The 20,408-nt window shown below is 47.4% G+C and overlaps 1 protein-coding gene, 1 long non-coding RNA gene and 1 other non-coding gene across 5 annotated transcripts in view; 2 read left to right on the plus strand and 1 right to left on the minus strand.

Annotated features, from left to right (window-relative positions):
• The window catches only part of LOC141277400 (uncharacterized), a 124,514-nt gene that overhangs the window by 57,936 nt on the left and 46,170 nt on the right, over nt 1–20,408 (plus strand). For all 3 annotated transcript variants that reach the window (XR_012328754.1, XR_012328756.1, XR_012328755.1), the window contains exon 3: nt 13,254–19,027. This is a non-coding gene — a long non-coding RNA (uncharacterized lncRNA). The remainder of the gene's footprint in view (nt 1–13,253; nt 19,028–20,408) is intronic.
• ALOX15 (arachidonate 15-lipoxygenase) lies at nt 2,566–11,185 on the minus strand. Its single transcript, XM_073798242.1, is given in 15 exon segments — nt 2,566–3,769; nt 3,880–4,047; nt 4,160–4,260; nt 4,833–5,189; nt 5,192–5,267; nt 5,365–5,451; nt 6,750–6,964; nt 7,120–7,258; nt 8,122–8,282; nt 8,471–8,563; nt 8,566–8,576; nt 8,736–8,858; nt 8,943–9,024; nt 9,294–9,498; nt 11,051–11,185. Coding segments are annotated over 15 exon segments (2,379 nt in total). The 3' UTR covers nt 2,566–3,343.
• Nucleotides 7,781–7,853, plus strand: TRNAG-CCC (transfer RNA glycine (anticodon CCC)). The gene has a single exon. It is a non-coding gene; the product is annotated as a tRNA-Gly (tRNA).

Below are 20,408 nucleotides of genomic sequence, written 5' to 3' on the forward strand. Positions count from 1 at the left end.
CCTGCTACCTTGCTAAATTCATTTATTAATTCTAATAGTTTTTGTGTGGAGATTTCAGGGTCCTCTCTATAGAGTATCATGTCATCTGCAAATAGTGACAGTTTTACCTCTTCCCTTCCAATTTGTGTACCTTTTATTTCTTTTTCTTGTCTGATTGCTGTGGCTAGGACTTCCAATACTATGTTGAATAGAAATGGTGAGGGAGTTCCCTGGCAGTCCAGTGGCTAGGACTCGGTGCTTTCACTGCTGTGGCCCAGGTTTAGTCCCTGGTCGGTGAACTAAGATCCCACAAACTGTGCAGTGTGGTCAAAAAAAAAAAAAAAGGAATAGAAGTGGTAAGAGTGGGCATCCTTGTCTTGTTTCTGAACTTAGAGGGAAGACTTTCAGCTTTTCACCGTTGAATATTGTGTCAGCTGTGGGTTTGTCATAAGTGGCTTTTATTACATTGAGATATGTTCCCTCTATGCCCACACTTTGGTGAGAGTTTTTATCATAACTGGATGTTATTCAAATACATTTTCCATCCCCTTCTCTCTCTCTCATCTCCTTCTGGAACCCCTATTATGCGTAGGTTGGCATGCTTTATATTACCCCATAGATCTCATATATTGTTTTCTTTTTCTTTTCTTTTTTTTTTTTATTTGTCTTCCTGTCATTCTGTTTGGGTAATTTCCATTATTCTATCTTCTAGATCACTTATTCGTTCTTCTGTGTCATTTAGTCTGCTATTCCTTGCTTCTAGATTGGTCTAAGCAATTGAATTGTCTAACTTTGGTTCATCTTTATAGTTTCTATTTCCTTGTTACAGTGATCTGCATTTCTGTTGATAATTTCTTAATTCCCTTAGCGTTTTTAAACATTTTTTTATTGAAGTATAGTTGATTTAGAATGTTTGCCAATCTCTGCTCTACTCCTTTCGCATTTTTATTGCCTCCTTTTTTAACTCGGGGTCTGGTGGACTGGTGAGGTCTGTTTCATTATTTGTTCTTTCAGGGGATTTCTTTTGTTCTTTTAATTGGGAATAGTTCCTCTGCTTTTTCATTTTACTTAACTTTTTCTGTCTCTAGGCATTCAGGAGAAACAGTTATCTACTGTGGTCTTGCAGGTTGTTTTTATGTGAGAGTATCCCTGTGTAGACCATGTGGGTCCATTATTTTTGGTGCGAGGGCTGGCTTTTGTTGTTGTTGTTGTTGTTTTGCCGTGCTGTGTGGCTTGCAGGATCTTAGTTCCCTGACCAGGGATTGAACCCAGGCCATGGCAGTGAAAGCATGAAGTCCTAACCACTGGACTGCCAGGAAAGTCCCGAGGGCTGGTTTTGGTATGGATGCCAGCCATGTCTTTCCTCAGAGCATGCTGTCAGCTAACCCCTTGGTATAGGGGGTGTGGTTGGTGTTGTGGTGTCCAGACCCTGTGCTGGATATTGGGCGGGGCTTCCTCTTTGCTCCATGGCTGTCTCCATCCTGTCAGGGTGGGGTCTGCTCCCCAGCTTCTGGAGTAGAGGCCCTGAGAGTCAGGTTCAGTCAGGCTCTCTCTCCCAGGAGGTGGTTGTCGAAGCAAGTGAGGCCCGTGTAGTCACAGAGAAGCTCTGCACCACCTGTGTAGGCATCCGTGGTTCCACTCAGAAGCAGCCCAGGGTCGCACCCCTTTCTCTGTTGTGTTCCTCCCTGATCTAGTACAAGTGTGTGGTGTGGAGTGGGCTGGGGCTTGGGGGGTCAAGGGTGTTGTGGCTGCAGGAATTGAGGTAACTGTACTGCTGCCTGAGATCTGGGCTGCCGCTGTGACAGACTTCTCCTGGGTTTGTCTGCCCCACACCTAGCGCTGAGCTGCGGTGTGGAGTCGCCAGAGCCCAGGCCCTCTCACTGGGAAACAAACTGCTGTGTACTCCTGCCCAGGGCCTGTCTGCCCAAGATTCAGCCCTTGTTCACTTGGTCACTGTGCATTCTTGTGACCTCCGAGGAGAAGCGGGTGTGGCCTCCAATGAGAAGAGGGTGTGGCCTCCAAGAAGGGGTTTGGTCTCCAATGAGAAGAGGGTGTGGCCTCCAAGGAGAAGAGAATGTGACCTCCAAGGAGAAGGGGGTGTGGCCTCCAAGGAGACAGGGGTATGGCCTCCAAGGGGAAGGGGGTGCCTCTGTGAGTGTGACTTCCAGGACCCTGTCATACCCTTACTTATAATCCTTCAATGGCTGTTTCCTAAAGGTCAAGGCTAATTTCCTGGCGTGAAACATGTTCTTCATGAGACCACCCCTTCCCACCGCTTCTCTCACTCGCTAGACTGCATTATTTCTGGTGTGGAGCTGCGCCGTGCTCTCTCACCTCCTGTGGGCTCTTCTGGATCCCAGCATTAAACTCTACCCCAGCCTCTCAACTCTGCATTTCGTATTCTTCCTTCAAGAATCAGACCAAGCATCACCCATATGTCTTCTGCCAAATTAAATAGAATCAGAGGCAGGAAGCAACTTTGATCGTACTGTAAAGGAAACAATTCTGGTTTGTGTTTACTGTTAGTTTCTGTTTCACCATATCCACAGATGATCATATTAAGAAATCAAACTTCCAAGTTTGTTTTTCCAAACTTTTAATCAGATACAGAAGTTGGATTTTATTGACTCCTTTGTTGTCCCCCGTTAAAATAATGAGATTTTTAGTACTTTTCCAGTTAATCCTTTTTACTTGGAGCTTTCCAACTGATGAAGTGCAAACGGATTATCCATATGGATCCCTTGGGCAAAACCCTGAGGCCACGTACCTCCAGCTGAGAGCAGCTTCTGCAGTTTAACCAGTTAACTTCCATTTATCACTTTCTAAGTGAGTCATGAAATGAAAATCTTGAGAATTGCTGTGTTAATGGTTTGCTTTGTGTTGTGACTGGTCTCAGGACAAGCAGTGAATCCCATCCAGTTAGAAAGATGTGTTGTACACTCTTTGGCCAATATTTGATTTAGCATAGTTTGGACTGAATTCTTTTCTTTCATTAGTCTAAAATAGCTTTTTCCTGTCATTAACTGCATTTAGGTTCAGAATCATATTTGATTCATAAAAGGTTCATTCATTCATTATCACCCTGTTCTGTTCTTGGAACTGTTTGTATAAATGTGGCTGTTGGGGCTTCCCTGGTGGCGCAGTGGTTGAGAGCCCTCCTGCCGATGCAGGGGACACGGGTTCGTGCCCGGTTCAGGAAGATCCCACATGCCGCGGAGCGGCTGGGCCCGTGAGCCATGGCCGCTGAGCCTGCGCGTCCGGAGCCTGTGCTGTGCAACAGGAGAGGCCACAACAGTGAGAGGCCCGCGTTATCTAAAAAAAAAAAAAAAAAAAAAAAAAAAAAAAATGTGGCTGTTAACCTGCCCTATGGGTGATCTGAAATATCAAGGAAGAAGGGGTGGGGGTGAGGCGGAAGAAATAGGGACAAGGTCCCTAGGTCCTGCATCTGGAGTAAAATTTGTTCCCGGTGGGCGCGGACAATGAAAAGGTGACTTTGGGGACGATGGGAGTTGGGAAGAGGATGGGGTTTGGGGAGGGCAAGACTGAGAGCACTAGGGGATGGGTGTGGCTTGGGTGGAAGGGGGCCGAAACAACCCAAGGCTTGGGGCACTCCTATGGCCACACTGTTTTCCACCAGGCTGGGCCGCAGGTATTCGTAGGGCAAGTCCAGCTTGGCATTCCGGATCTCAATGCCCTTTTCCAGGGCAGCCAGCTCCTCCCTGAACTTCTTCAGCGCAGCCTTGGGCTCAGGGCCCGAAAAATACTCCTCCTTATGTTGGTCCAGAGCCACCTGGACAGAGGGGAAAAAGGCAGCTGAGAGCTTCACTGACCCTCAGTCTGGAGTGCCACAGCTCCCAGTACCTGCCCCCTTCCTCGGGGACCCGGGCACCTGGCTCTCACCATGATGGACTGGCGTCTGCCCAGTTGCCAAGTGATGGACATCTGGAGAGAAACCTGATGAAAGTTGGGCAGTGTTGCCATCACTGTCTCCAGTGTCACATCCTTGGTGGTTGGCGGGGGCAGCCGCATCGTGCAGGGTGCGTTAGGGACCCAAGCGTACCACTGGAGCTAAGGAGGGGCAGTCAATGTCTACTAAACATGAAAACCCCTAAGACCACCTGCACACAGCCCCCTTCCTCCTCCAGGCACAAATGCCCAGCTGCCCCCCTATGATAAGTACCTGGCCTAGGTGGTTGGAGCCGTGCTGGCCAGTGCAGGTGAAGATGCACGTGGTCACAAAGTGGCAAAGCTGGTCCTTGGACTGTAGGGCGATGGGAAACCCTGCAAGGGGTAAGGAGAGTTAGAAGCTGTGAGGCCAAGGATAGAGGCAGAGTTCAGAGGGACTGAGGAGGAGAACAAGAGAGGTAAGAAGAGGACCAAGGACTCTCAGTAACTACTGTGGGAAATGAGACGAGCGTGGGTTGGGGTGGCGGGAGCAGGGAGGTCTTTTGGGAGGGTCCCACTCAGTGGGGTGCTGGTGTGGCTCACAAGAGTCAATGATGTCAAATGTTCAAGTATTTAGCAAGCTGGTTGATATCACCTTGGTAGCCACAGTGCAATATTTACACCATGGAAATGGGCAAATGCTACAAATCGGGGCATTTTTTTTCCCCCAGGGAGCCAGTTGTTAAACATTTATGAGCAACCTCTGGTCCCACTGCATCTGGGACCTAGAGGGGCTCTCAGTGCACAGGATGGAGACCTGCTTCTAGCTGAGAGGAAAAGAATCTGGGAAGGCTTTGGGTGTTTTCATAGGGGTTGGGAATGCTTCTGGAAGGTTCCATAGAAGTAGAGAGGATTCTGGGGAAGTTCTAGGGAGGAATCATGTGCTGGGGTCTCGGGGCTCATCCTACCTCGGTCCTGGGCCCCTAGCAGTCCAATCTCAGTGATCTCTCGACACCAGGCCTGCAGCTCAAGATCCTCTTTCACAGACTTGTCCATCTTATAGTGGAGACTCACAATGCCCTCCACGTAGCTGCCGGTGGAGGGGTCAGGGCGGGGGAGCTGAGGCTGACGACAGGCAGCCCCCAGGCCCTCTGCTCCTTGCCCGCGCAGCCCCCCAGCTGGGCCACAGACCTCATGTTTCCCCAGCTTCCTCCCCGGCCTCACCGCCCCCTGCCACCTCACTGAGAGATGATTTCCCAGAGCATTTTGCACATAGAAAGGAGACTTGACTCCCAAGAGCCCCCGCTCAGCCAGGTCATCAGGGGGCAGAAGGAGCTATAGGTTAGAAAGGCTCCTGCTCTCTTGAACAGCTCCACATGGCCGCCCCCACCTGTGCTCACCACCTGAGGAGCAAGGACAGGTGGGGTCAGGCCAGTCCACCTGCCCCACGGCCAGAGCCGGAGTGTGAACTCCAGAACCGCCCCCTTTCTCTCCTCATACCTGGTCGAAAATTCCCAAATCAGCGACCAGCCCAGTCCTGGCCCTGAGGTTAATTTCCATGGTGTATCGAACGTGCAGAATGAGAAGCTGGAGGGAGAGGAACAGGGAAGGGCAGGGTCAGAAGACAGCTGTGGCCCGTCCCTGCAGGAAATAGGGGCTGAAAAGCAGGAAAGGTACCAGGTCTTCGGGAAAAGCAGGGACTGAAGTACAGCGGCCCCTCAACACCACTGACTTAATGCTCTTTGATCATTGAAAGAAATCGTTCTCCTTTTCTCTTCATGGTCTTCTCAATGTTTCTCCACCTTTGTTTTCATTATCACTTCTCCAAGGAGGCTTTTTTGATATTTTTTGTACTCTTACCTGCCCCATGAACTTTTAGTGCTACAGATATACTATATATCTGTTACCTCCTGTAAATATATATGTGCTTTATACATAAAAATAATTTTTTGCCCTCCAGAACATGGTCTAATCTGCTACCTCCAGAACTTCATCTCCTACCCTTTGTCCATTATACTCTCCTACCGCTTTGTCCATTATACTCACCTTCTTTCTGTCCTTCAAACACTCCAAGCTTGTTCCTGAGTCAGGACCTCGGCGCTAAGCTGTCCCCTCCGCCTAGAGCAATGTGCCCCATGCTCTGCTCATGGCTGGCTCTGTGTAATTTCATTCTCCCTGTCACCTCCTGAAAGGAGCCTATCCCGACCACCCAGTCTAAACTCACTATCACATCACCCTGCTCTGATTCTCTGCAGTGTGCTCACCACAGCTCACCACAGATCTATTACAATACAGTCTTCACCGTCTGTTAGCCCTTAATGGATAGGAAAATCCCCAGAGACCAGGACCTTGGCTGTCTTGCTTAGCACCGGCATCTAGAATGGTTATTTGCCCCATCGGAGACACCCAAGAAAAATGTTAATGGACGAACACTCTGTTCTAACTGTCAGCTACTGTCACTGACGTGAGCCCCTCTAACTGGCCTATGTGTTACTATCTGGGAACCCTTCAAAACTGGCTGGAAAAATCTTTTATATTATTTGCATGGTCCCCTCTCCCTGGGTGGAATCCTCAGTCATTTGTGTATTCTGTTTATATACTGCCTGTGTGTCTGTGCTTTATACATAAAAAGAGTAAGACTTCCTGCCCCCCACTCCCTCACCCTCCCACCACTCTCCACCCCATCAATGAATCATTTTCACCTCCTCGGAAGTGATATCACCCTGTTAGAAATGCAGAGCAAGCCATGCTCTCGCGCCATTGTTCATTTGTCTTTTATTGGTTGCTTCTTCCCAAAAGCTGAGATTCCACAGAGAAGGTGCTTGCAGAGGTGGGACCACTCTGTGGGGCAGAGAGCGGGGGAGGAGGGGGGGATAAAGTGTTACCTTGAACATAGGATGTATCGATGGAAGGCACCTCATGGTGGCCACAGCAATGACTTCAGCCACCAAGTGTCCCCTTAGGAGATGAGACTGCAGCTTGTGAAGCTGGAAGTCAGAGCTGTGGACCCAGCATTTGGCCAGGAGCCAGGCCATCGGGGGATCCGTGGGCAGGAAAAGCAGTGGTGGGGGAGACCCCTTGCCTGGCAGTTGGAGCTGGAAGAGGGACAGAAGTGGGATTTGGGAGGGGTGAGGGCCAGTGCACAACAGACTCCCCTTCCCTTGCATGCTTAAGCTCTTCCTCTTCCTCCAAAGTTGCTTAGCATTCTCCATCTGACGGCTGCCGCTCCCTTATAGTCTGGGTCCTCTCACCTGATGACCATGGGTAAGAGTTTCCCATCAGGCTGCAGTTTCAGCATAACCAGAGGAGCAGCCAGGTACTGCTGGCTACACAGGATGACGTTGGCCTTGATCCCATCCAGTAAGGAGACGTCAGCTTCAAATAGCATGCCTCCCTGGATGGGGGCAGAGAGCAAGGGCTGCTATCAGCATAAGACATCTTCCCACTCTGATTCCCCGAAGGAAGAAGGAAACTAATTTGTCTCCATGACCTACTTCCTACCAGGTGATGGATCATGTGCTTATTGCCTCATATAATTCTTAGATGCACTTGAATTAGCCCCAGTTCTATAAAAGAGGAAACAGATGATCAGAGAGGATAGATATCTTGCCTGAAGTCACACAGCTTATGAACAGCAGAGCCAGGATTCAAGCTCAAGTCTGTCTCACCCTAAATCCCATGCGTTTTCTCTTATTAGTTCCATGCTGACTCCCCATCAACAGCCCCAGCCCTGACCCTGATTCTCTGACTCCACACTCTCCCTAAGTGCCTAGCACCCAGTCACAGCTCTTCATTTTGACTCTGTCTCTGTCACCCATCACATACTCTTCCTCCACAGCACGCTATTCTCCTTAGGAGAGGAAAGCCATGGAGGGGCACCCTTCCAGGATCACTCAAGATTTCTGCTGTAGGGACTTCCCTGGTGGTCCAGTGGTTAAGACTCTGCGCTCCCAATGCAGGGGGCCCAGGTTCGATCCCTGGTCAGGGAACTAGATCCCGTATGCTGCAACTAAAGGAGCCCGCATGCCACAACTAAAGATCCCACGTGCTGCAACGAAGATCCCACATGCCACAACTAAGAGCCGGCACAGCTAAATAAATACATACATACATAAATATTAAAAAAAAAAAGATTTCTGCTGTAGGATCCCGTCTCGCCATTTGGCAGCAAGCTGGGCCCACGGTAGACCCCGCAGCAGCGCAAACACCCCACCCCCATTTCACTGTGTGGTCTCCTTAGGGCTCTTCCGTCCATACCTGGAGCTCCTTCTCCAGCTGGGCCTACAGCTCCTCCATCCCTGGAGGAAACTCTAGGCGGGCAGGAAGGTGATTGGAGCATCTCAGGAACATGGGGTTGGAGCCATTGAGAAACTGGTACCCAAATAAGACATCCTCCTTCCAGGAGTCCCGCACCCGCTCTGGGGATGGCATTTGTGCAGTTTTCTGTGGGATCTGAGCTCCTGGTCTTTCCAACCCCCACCAAACCATCCCCACTTGACCCCAACCTATTGGAGGGGCCCAGGCCTCTGGTCTCCCAACCATGGTTCCTTAGACTGAGTAGGATCTGGGGGTAAGGGTCCTGAGAGAAGTACTGGGGTAGGGGCACTAACAGCCAACTTGCTCTGGCCACACCAGAAAACCCTGTTGAAGTCATCCAGACTGTTCCAGCTAGTCAGAATATTTGCAGAGTCTTTGATGCTAGGTCTGCCAGCCTTCAGGGAAGGATGGGCGAAGAGTTTGTTATTCTCAGAATCAAACATTACAACCCCACGCATCCACCTTGGGCTGGTCCAGCCCTGTGAAGTCCATAAACCCACTGGCCTCCACTGGACCAGGACAGCTCCCTGTCACCCAGCATGCCTTGTTCTTACCCCTTGACCAGTGAAGCCTCAAAGTCAATTCTTTTGTCCTCCAGCAATCTCTCATCTATGGGGAGGTCACATATTGTGGCCCCGGCCATATTCAGGATTAACCCATCCTTCCAGTTACCCCACCTGCGGTGGAAATGAAACCAGGCATTGGTACTGGGGAAGGGTCAGTGGCTCCCTGGGGGGTCAGGAAGCGGGAGTGGGGCAGACCGGTACAGCTTCCTTCTCTCTTCCAGTTCCTCCTCCCTGTGTTTCTTGAACAGGCCTTGAGGGTCGTTGACCACTGTGCGACCTAGAAGTGGGGAGGAGGGCATGGGCCATGAGGCTCCTCCTGAGAGCCTCTCCCCTGTCCCTGCCAGGGGTCCCTCAGCCCGCCCTTGCGGCTGGCCCCTGACCCTTCAGCATCACTGCACACCCCCAGTCTCCATGCTGCTCTGTGCCAGCTCCAGCATCCCGCCTCTTCCGTGACCCCCAAAGACCACGCCCCCTTCGCTCCCCCACCCCCAACTTCTCTCGTGCCCCCGGAGGCCTCTCACACCCCCAAGCCCCCCCGCTGCTCACCAGTGCCCTCGGGTAGGCTCAGGATGCCTTTGCCCTCCAGCCAGCGGTAGCGTGGGAACCTGAACTCGTCCCCACTGGCCCCGGGGCCCTGCACGGAGATCGAGTTGCAGAACCACGCGTCATCCTGAAGGAGGTGCCATTTGCTCAGTTTCACGAACAGCAGCGGCCCCAGGTACTCTGACACGTCCACCTCGAATTCCGCCTCCTGCCCGCGACAAAAGAGGGTCAACAAGAGGGGCTCTCTGGAAGGAATCCTCGGACTGAGCTCTGGACGCCCTTCGCTCTGGGTCTCTGGGAAAGCGGCGCGAAAGGAGCCAGAGAGGAAGGGGGCGCGCACCAAGCAGGCGGCTCCACGACCCCATTCTCGGTCGTGAGTTCCTCAGCCCCGGGTGAGGCGGGAGGCGGAAGGTGGAGAGGGGCACTCCTCCCTGTAGTCACTGATTGCGTCGAGAGTTGGGCTGCGCACTGGGCACCCGCGAGCGCACTGGTGACCAGTGTACAGACATTGTCCCCTCGACCCCGTCACCAAGGCCGAGCACCCACAGAGGCCCCACCCAGCCCGGAGCAAGCTTCCCCGAGGACATCCCGTCAAAGCGGAGACGCACAGGTGCAAAGGGCTTAGCCGGGGAGAATGAGAAAGAGGAAAATGTGGGGGAAAGGCAGGCCAGGGAGGGGAAGCGGGGAGAGCAGAGGCCAAGGCCGGGCGAGCGGCGTCGCGGAGCTGGAGCGCTGAGCGCGAGGTGTGGGCAGATGAGCAGGACCGGATCGTAAAGTCTGGAAGGTTAAGCCAAGAGCTTTGGCTTGGTGCTGAGAGTAAGCGGAAGCCATTCACATGTTTTCAGTCGGGGGAATGTTTTAAGGATGGGAATGTATTGGGAAGAAATCGCTCTGACTGCAGAAGGGCTTGGAAGGGCAGGGGCGCAAGCGGTGAGGCGGGTGAAGAGAATGAAGGTGGCGTAGGTTCGAGGGGACATTAGTGGTCAGAGTGGGATGGACATCAAGGTATGGATGCCGGAGATGTCTAAGAGATGGACTGGACAGCGATCGATTCTTGGTTAGACGGAGGCGAAGAGAGGCGGAGGTGGGAGTGCACCTGGGGGATACAAGGGGAGCGGTCTGGGACGTGGGGAGAGGGGAGGACCTCACTTGAGCATGGTCCTTTGAAGCGTCCATGGGCCAGACATCAGATCTGGGGATCTTGGAGAGAGCTGGATGGGAGATGGGAATCTGGGGGTCGGCGGAGGCAAAATGTAACAGGAGCCAGGAGCGAATACCAGGTAGATGTGATGGGAGAGGGGGTGGGTGGGGAAATCGAGTGCTCTCATCACTCGGCTTCTTCTCCCCCCTCTTCCTGCGTCCCCATCCCCGCCACATCCCAGAGATAAAGCCCGCAAGGTCGGAGAAGATCTGTGAAGATCTGAAATAGTAGCTTTTAAGAAGAGGAGACAGGAGACGGACGGCCGCTCTAAGGACCCCTGAGTTTCCAAAAACAGACTTCTGTGGAACGACGGGCGCGCAAGACTATCCCAATTCCAAGGAGGGTGGGCGGCGGGAACATTTATTGAGCAGTTACCGTGTGCCGCGTCCCGCCCTAAAGCGCTTTACTCTCGCGGTCTCCTAGCCCTCTCCGCGCGTGGGGCGTGCGCCCGTAGCCGCCGGGAGGAGCTGGAGGCCGGCTGCGGCGCGTCTCTTCCAGGGGACTTGTGGGCCTTGGGGCCAGGGGCGCAGCCCACCCCGTTCGGCTCCGGCCAGCTCACCTTGCCGCTCATCGGCCGCAGGCGCCACCCGAGCGCCGCCTCCCCGTGCTGGCCGACCAGCCACAGCTGCACCTTGTTGTTGGAGCCCGCACGGAGCGAGGACCCGCTGGACACGCGGACGCGGTAGAGACCCATCTTGCCCAAAGGAGTTTCGCCCCTTCTGAGCGGGAAGAAAGAGTGGATGCGCTAAATAACTGGGCCCGAGACCACGCCCCTCCGAAGCCTGGCGGAGTTCGGGGTGTGGGTGACAGGTCTCCAACCAACCCCGCCTGTCCACGCTCTGGGGTCTTCAGCTCCGCGCAGCCCAGAGCTCAGCCCTGACTCCAAGAAGGCGGGGCCCCCCGGTGGAGGGTAGAGGGCGCAGAGGTGGGAGGAGGATGGTAGGGGGAAGCAGATGCGGATTCGGGCAGAAAACATGCAGGAAGAAGGAATCGACGCCTGGCCCGGAAGACAGATGGTGGGAGTGGCTGGAGGCCCCCTCCATCTAAGCGCGCGCGCGCGCCTCACAAGTTGGTTCACCACTGCCAAGGGTCGTGCTCAAGGCTGCAAGGGAGGATGAAGACGGCAAGGAGACGGGACCCAGCAGCATTTGGGAGCCAAGTAATCCCAGGAAAAAACAACTGTTCCAAGAACAGGAAGGACTGATCAGCGCCATGTGGCTGCACATGATAACCAGGTAGAAAGGAGATCCAACTAGTTAACCAACGCTGGTACTCACACTCTGTGACCAAGGAGAAAGGCAGTCCTGAGATGCTGAATTAGCCAAATGTCCTAAAGAGAAGCAAAATCCACTAGACGCCACCTTAACCATAAGACATTAGGAATGCACGCACAATTTTTTAATAATACTAACAAAGCAAGTCAATTATCATAATGACAAAACCAGGAGTTCCATAACTCTAGCCAAGTGAAACTAAAGGAATCCATCATTTCAGAGGAGAAAGAGGTTGCAGAAATTAAAACCTTATGTAGAAGATGCAAACATTAAAAGACTATTTGGGGTAACAGGAGAAGTTTTACTGGAGCAAAGATAGCTCCTTGGAAGAAACAACAAGCTTCAGAGCCCCAGGTGTGAATCAATCTGCTGAGAAGCCCTATTCTGTAGCCTCAGTGCATTCAAGGATCTGAGACAATATTCCTTGTGGGATATGAGGGAATCTGGCAAGATTTTGGTAACACCAAGACAACATCAAAAGAAGTATTTTAGCAACCTTGAGAAAATATCTTATTCCTAGAGAAAGACCGGAACAAGTAGAAACCAACAAAGTAACTAAATCCATGGTGTTGGTGTGTTAAAACAGATTTACGTATAATGACAGTAAGTCTTGTAATCATTGTATTTGTGTTCCTTTTGTGTACTGTTTACATTGTATTCAAAAGAGTCATCATATTAAATTTGTAATTGCAGTTTAGATTATTTAAGGAATTTTAATGAAGTATGCAAGCAATGTTTAAATATTAAAATTTATTTTTCAAAGTTCTGTTTATAGATAAATGTTTTAAAAATCGAGTATTAAATAAAATACCAATATTTTTGGAGTATTCTCTCCATGGACAAAAGTTATCCTCAAACTTTAAAAACTCTATCAACAATGAGCATAAACTGTGTCCACAATAATCATAGAAAAATAGCTGAAAGAGTGGACTATGGTTTTCTCTGGGTATATGCCCAGTAGTGGGATTGCTGGGTCATATGGTAATTCGATTTTTAGTTTTGTAAGGAACCTCCATACTGTTCTCCGTAGTGGCTGTATCAATTTACATTCCCACCAACAGTGCAAGAGGGTTCCCTTTTCTCCACACCCTCTCCAGCATTTGTTGTTTGTAGATTTTCTGATGATGCCCATTCTAACTGGTGTGAGGTGATACCTCATTGTAGTTTTGATTTGCATTTCTCTAATAATTAGTGATGTTGAGCAGCTTTTCATGTGCTTCTTGGCCATCTGTATGTCTTTGGAGAAATGTCTATTTAGGTCTTCTGCCCGTTTTTTGATTGGGTTGTTTGTTTTTTTAATATTGAGCTGCATGAGCTGTTTATATATTTTGGAGATTAATCCTTTGTCCGTTGCTTCATTTGCAAATATTTTCTCCAATTCTGAGGGTTGTCTTTTCATCTTGTTTATGGTTTCCTTTGCTGTGCAAAAACTTTTAAGTTTCATTAGGTCCCATTTGTTTATTTTTGTTCTTATTTCCATTACTCTAGGAGGTGGATCAAAAAAGATCTTGTGGAAAAAAAAAAAAAAAAAGATCTTGTGGGCTTCCCTGGTGGCGCAGTGGTTGAGAATCCGCCTGCCGATGCAGGGGACACGGGTTCGTGCCCCAGTCCAGAAGATCCCACATGCCGTGGAGCGGCTGGGCCCATGAGCCATGGCCGCTGAGCCTGCGCGTCCGGAGCCTGTGCTCCGCAACGGGAGAGGCCACAACAGTGAGAGGCCCGCGTACTGCAAAAAAAAAAAGGTCTTGCTGTGATTAAGAGTGTTCTTCCTATGTTTTCCTCTAAGAGTTTTATAGTGTCCAGTCTTACATTTAGGTCTCTAATCCATTTTGAGTTTATCTTTGTGTATGGTGTTATGGAGTGTTCTAATTTCATTCTTTTACATGTAGCTGTCCAGTTTTCCCAGCACCACTTATTGAAGAGATTGTCTTTTCTTCGTTGTATATCCTTGCCTCCTTTGTCATAGATTAGTTGACCACAGGTGCATGGGTTTATCTCTGGGCTTTCTATCCTGTTCCATTGATCTATATTTCTGTTTTTGTGCCAGTACCATATTGTCTTGATTACTGTAGCTTTGCAGTATAGTCTGAAGTCAGGAAGTCTGATTCCTCCAGCTCTGTTTTTTTCCCTCAAGACCACTTTGGCTATTTGGGGGTTTTGTGTCTCCATACAAATTTTAAGATTTTTTGTTCTAGTTCTGTAAAAAATGCCATTGGTAATTTGGTAGGGATTGCATTGAATCTATAGGTTGCTTTGGGTAGTATAGTCATTTTCACAATATTGATTCTTCCAATCCAAGAACATGGTATATATCTCTCCATCTGTTTGTATCATCTTTAATTACTTTCATCAGTGTCTTATAGTTTTCTGCATACAGGTCTTCTGTCTCCCTAGGTAGGTTTATTCCTAGGTATTTTATTCTTTCTGTTGCAGTGGTAAATGGGAGTGTTTCCTTAATTTCTCTTTCAGATTTTTCATCATTAGTGTATAGGAATGCAGGAGATTTCTGTGCACTAATTTTGTATCCTGCAACTTTACCAAATTCATTGATTAGCTCTAGTAGTCTTATGGTGGCATCTTTAGGATTCTCTATGTATAGTATCATGTCATCTGCAAACAGTGACAGTTTTACTTCTTCTTTTCCAACTCGGATTCCTTTTATTTCTTTTTCTTCTCTGATTGCCGTGGCTAGGACTTCCAAAACTATGTTGAATAATAGTGGTGAGAGTGGACATCCTTGTCTCGTTCCTGATCTTAGAGGAAATGCTTTCAGTTTTTCACCATTGAGAATGATGTTTGCTGTGGTTTGTCGTATATTATGTTGTGGTAGGTTCCCTCTATGCCCACTTGCTGGAGAGTTTTTATCATAAATCGGTGTTGAACTTTGTCAAAAGCTTTTTCTACATCTATTGAGAGGATCATCTGGTTTTTATTCTTCAATTTGTTAATATGGTGTATCACATTGATTGATTTGCATATACTGAAGAATCCTTGCATCCCTGGGATAAATCCCACTTGATCACGGTGTATGATCCTTTTAATATGTTGTTGGATTCTGTTTGCTAGTATTTCGTTGAGGATTTTTGCATCTATATTCATCAGTGGTATTGGTCTGTAATTTTCTTTTTTTGTGGTATCTTTGTCTGGTTTTGGTATCAGGGTGATGGTGGCCTCGTAAAATGAGTTTGGGAGTGTTTCTTCCTCTTCAAGTTTTTGGAAGAGTTTGAGAAGGATGCGTGTTAGCTCTTCTCTAAATGTTTGATAGAATTTACCTGTGAAGCCATCTGGTCCTGGACTTTTGTTTGTTGGAAGATTTTTAATCACAGTTTCTATTTCATGACTTGTTATTGGCCTGTTCATATTTTCTATTTCTTCCTGGTTCAGTCTTGGAAGGTTATACCTTTCTGATAATTTGTCCATTTCTTCCAGGTTGTCCATTTTATTGGCATAGCATTGCTTGTAGTAGTTAGTCTCTTAGGTTGATTTGTATTTCTGTGGTGTCTGTTGTAACTTCTCCTTTTTCATTTCTAATTTTATTGATTTGAGTCCTCTCCTTCTTTTTCTTGATGAGTCTGGCTAATGGTTTATCAATTTTGTTTATCTTCTCAAAGAACCAGCCTTTAGTTTTATTGATCTTTGCTATTGTTTTTTTTTTGTTTGTTTCTATTTCATTTATTTATGCTCTGATCTTTATGATTTCTTTCCTTCTGCTAACTTTGGGTTTTGTTTGCTCTTCTTTCTCTAGTTCCTTTAGGTGTAAGGTTAGATTGTTTATTTGAGATATTTCTTGCTTCTTGAGGTAGGCTTGTATTGCTATAAAATTCCCTCGTAGAACTGCTTTTGCTGCATCCCATAGATTTTGGATCATCGTGTTTTCATTGTCATTTGTCTCTAGGTATTTTTTTGATTTCCTCTTTGATTTCTTCAGTGATCTCTTGGTTATTTAGTAACATATTGTTTAGCCTCCATGTGTTTCTGTTTTTTACAGTTTTTTCCCTGTAATTGATTTCTAATCTCATAGCGTTGTGGTCAGAAAAGATGCCTGATGTGATTTCAATTTTCTTAAATTTACTGAGGCTTGATTTGTGACCCAAGATGTGATCTATCCTGGAGAATGTTCCATGCGCACTTTAGAAGAAAGTGTAATCTGCTGTTTTTGGATGGAATGTCCTATAAATATCAATTAAATCTATCTGGTCTATTGTGTCTTTTAAAGCTTGGGATTCCTTATTAATTTTCTGTTTGGATGATCTGTCCATTGGTGTAAGTGAGGTGTTAAAGTCCCCCACTATTATTGTGTTACTGTGGATTTCCTCTTTTATAGCTGTTAGCAAGTTGCATTATGTATTGAGGTGCTCCTATGTTGGGTGCATATGTATTTATAATTGTTATATCTTCTTGGATTGATCCCTTGATCATTATGTAGTGTCCTTCCTTGTCTCTTGTAACATTCTTTATTTTAAAGTCTATTTTATCTGATATGAGTACTGCTACTCCAGCTTTCTTTTCATTTCCATTTGCATGGAATATCTTTTTCCATCCCCTCACTTTCAGTCTGTATGTGTCCCTAGGTCTGAAGTGGGTCTCTTGTAGACAGCATATATATGGTTCTTGTTTTTGTATCCATTCAGCAAGCCTGTGTCTTTTGGTTGGAGCACTTAATCCATTCATGTTTAAGGTAATTATCAATATGTATGTTCCTATGACCATTTTCTTAATTGTTTTGGGTTTGTTTGTGTAGGTCCTTTTCTTCTCTTGTGTTTCCCACTTAGAGAAGTTCCTTTAGCATTTGTTGTAGAGCTGGTTTGGTGGTTGTGAATTCTTTTAGCTTTTGCTCGTCTGTAAAGCTTTTGATTTCTCCATCGACTCTGAATGAGATCCTTGCTGGGTAGAGTAAGCTTGGTTGCAGGTTCTTCCCTTTCATCACTTTAAATATGTCATGCCACTCCCTTCTGGCTTGTAGAGTTTCTGCTGAGAAATCAGCTGTTAACCTTAGGGGAGTCCCCTGTATGTTATTTGTTGTTTTTCCCTTGCTGCTTTCAATAATTTTTCTTTGTCTTTAATTTTTGCCAATTTGATTACTATGTGTCTTGGTGTGTTTCTCCTTGGGTTTATCCTGTATGGGACTCTCTGCACTTCCTGGACTTGGGTGGCTATTTCCTTTCCCATGTTAGGGAAGTTTTCGACTATAATCTCTTCAGATATTTTCTCGGGTCCTTTCTCTCTTTCTTCTCCTTCTGGGACCCCTATAATGCTAATGTTGTTGTGTTTAATGTTGTCCCAGAGGTCTCTTAGGCTGTCTTCATTTCTTTTTGTTCTTTTTTCTTTATTCTCTTCTGCAACAGTGAATTCCACCATTCTGTCTTCCAGGTCACTTATCCATTCTTCTGCCTCAGTTATTCTGCTATTGACTCCTTCTACTGTATTTTTCATTTCAGCTATTGTATTGTTCATCTCTGTTTGTTTATTCTTTAATTCTTCTAGGTCTTTGTTAAACACTTCATGAATCTTCTTGATCTTTGCCTCCATTCTTTTTCTGAGGTCCTGGATCATCTTCACTATCATTATTCTGAATTCTTTTTCTGGAAGGTGGCCTATCTCCACTTCATTTAGTTGTTTTTCTGGGGTTTTATCTTGTTCCTTCATCTGGTACATAGCCCTCTGCCTTTTCATCTTGTCTATCTTTCTGTGAATGTGGTTTTTGTTCCACAGGCTGCAGGATTGTAGTTCTTCTTGCTTCTGCTGTCTGCCCTCTCCCCGCTTTTTGAATAGGAATGACTATGTTATCCTATGCCTAGTCCACCACTGTATGGTGGGGGAGGGAGGCAGATGACTTTCTCTTTTTTTTTTTGATGACTTTCTCTTTAGTTCACAGGTCTTCAGAAGGTGAGGAATTTCACTGGAGAAACTGTACTTAAGAATATATACTTGAGGGACTTCCCTGGTGACACAGTGGTTAAGAATCTGCCTGCCAGTGCAGGGGACACAGGTTCGATCCCTGGTCCAGGAAGATCCCAAATGCCACGGAGCAACTAACCCTGTGCACCACAACTCCTGAGCCTGCGCTCTACAGCCTGTGTGCCACAACTACTGAGCCTGCATGCCACAACTACTGAAGCCCCCGTGCCTAGAGCCTGTGCTCTGCAACAAGAGCAGCCCCCGAAATGAGAAACCCATGTACCACAATGAAGAGTAGCCCCCACTTGCCACAGCTAGAGAAAGCCCATACGCAGCAATGAAGACCCAATGCAGCCAAAAATTTAAAAAATAAATACATAAATTTATTAAAAATAAAAAAGAATATATACTTGAGAAACCTTATCTATACCTAGGCCTGATTTAGATGATGAAATTCTGGACTTCAGGCTGATGCTATAATGGGATTAGACTTTGTGGTGCCTTGACAGGGGATGAGTGTATTTGGCATGTGGAAGAAATATGAATTGTTGGGGGCCAGAGGGCATACAGTGGTAGCCAGTCTCCAGAACAGTCCCCAGGGACCCACAGCTCATGGTATTCATGCCCTTGCGTAGTCTCCTCCCAAACTGTATCAGGGTTGGTCTTTGTAACCAATAGACTATGGCAGAAGTGATGGTATATGACTTCTGAAGCTAAAAGACATCTCTCTTTCTCTCTCCGCTTCTCTCCTTCTCTCTGTGTCTCTTCAGCTGCTTTTCTGGGAGAAGTCAGCTGTTATGTCATGAGGACAATTAAGAAACTCTATGGGACTTCCCTGGTGGCACAGTGGTTAAGAATCCGCCTGCCAATGCAGGGCACACAGGTTCGAGCCCTGGTCTGGGAAGATCCCACATGCCACAAACACCTAAGCCTGTGTACCATAACTGCTGAGCCTGTGCTCTAGAGCCCACGAGCCACAACTACTGAAGCCCGCACGCCTAGAGCCCGTGCTCCACAGCAAGAGAAGCCACTGCAATGAGAAGCCCACGCACCACAATGAAGAGTAGCTCCCACTCACCGCAACTAGAGAAAGCCTGAAGACCCAACGCAGCCAAAAATAAATAAATAAATAAATTTATTTTTTTTAAAAAAGAAAAGAAACTCTATGGAGCACTCCACATGGCAATAAACTGAGCTCTCCTGCCACAAGCCAGTGAAAAACAGACCTCCAGACAAGAGCCATGTGAGTGAGTTCCTCCAGCCCCAGTTAAGCCTTCAGATGACTACAGCCCCAGCCAACACCTTGACTGAAACCTCATGAGAGACCTGAGCTAGAACCACCTGACTCTCAGAAATTGTATGAGGTAATAAGTATTTGTTGCCCTAAGCCACTGAGGTAATGATAATGTAGCAATAAATAACTCATATGGTCCACATACTTATTTTCTGAATCCCCAAACTCATAAGCTTATGTAAAGCCAGGAAGTATTCATGATGAACTGACCACTTACAAAATTAGTCCTTATTCATATACATTCCTCCCTTATTAGTACCAGCTACCAACCTCGCCCATCTAATTGGCTGCGGAGTGAAACTCCAAGTGTTGAAAAAGATAGAAGACTGAACCAAGTCCATGGAAGTGCTGTTAGAAAAGTGATCAATCAGCAAAGCAATGAACAAATAACATTGAGGTAGTAAGAAGGGCCACCCACCTGAGATATTTCAGACAGGGGCTAAGCAGGGTTTTAGTGCAAACAGTCGATAGGTGACCCGTTGGCTGCAATCAAAGGTACAGGCATGGCTTATCTTTTCCCACAGCCATCATCTATGCACAGGAGTCATTCCCAATCCCTTTACGTCCAGGCTTTTGGAACTCAAAAATCCAAAACTGAGGCTCCAGTATAGTAAGGCCAGCTGAAATTGTGGAAGGAAGTATCAGGACCTTAACATATGTTAACACTGTATTTTACAAGTATTATTCCATCAAAGTGGGACCCAGCTGTGTAATTTTTTTTTTAATATCCTCAAGGTTCTTGTTTATCTATTTATTTTATTATTTATTTATTTATTTTTGGCTGCATGGGGTCTTTGTCGCTGCATGTGGGCTTTTCTCTAGCTGCGACAAGCGGGGGCTACTCTTCGTTGTGGCACGCGGGCTTCTCATTTTGGGGGATTCTATTGTTGCTGAGCGTGGGCTCTCGGTGCATGGGCTTCAGTAGTTGTGGCTTGCGAGCTCTAGAGCGCAGGATCAGTAGCTGTGGTGCACGGGCTTAGTTGCTCTGCGGCATGTGCGATCTTCCCAGACCAGGGCTCTAACCCGTGCTGCTGCATTGGCAGGCAGATTCTTAACCACTGAGCCACCAGGGAAGTGCCCCAGCTGTGTAACTTAATTCATTATAAATATTTCTCCTAACTGTCATGGGAGAAAGGTAGCAGGATATGGGAGGGCAAAGAGATTGCTGAATGCTCTGTGGTGCATGATGTGTTTCCTCCATTAAACCTTCTGGACCTTTCATAAATGTTATGAAACACTTGATGTGATGTGATCTGACGTGAACCGAATTTTGCATCTAAGTTTATTCAATGACCATTCAGAGACCCCATGTTGGGAGCTGGGATTAGAGGCCAGAGTTATAGTGAGACTGCTAGTCTGAAGATTTCCACAGAAATTTGTGGAACCTGTGGATTTCTCTAGGCCATGACAATTTGCATTCCCACCAGTGGGGAAATAAACAAAGATCGCCC

This window comes from Tursiops truncatus, chromosome 20 (genome assembly GCF_011762595.2).
Source record: "Tursiops truncatus isolate mTurTru1 chromosome 20, mTurTru1.mat.Y, whole genome shotgun sequence".
Taxonomy (NCBI): Eukaryota; Metazoa; Chordata; class Mammalia; order Artiodactyla; family Delphinidae; genus Tursiops; species Tursiops truncatus.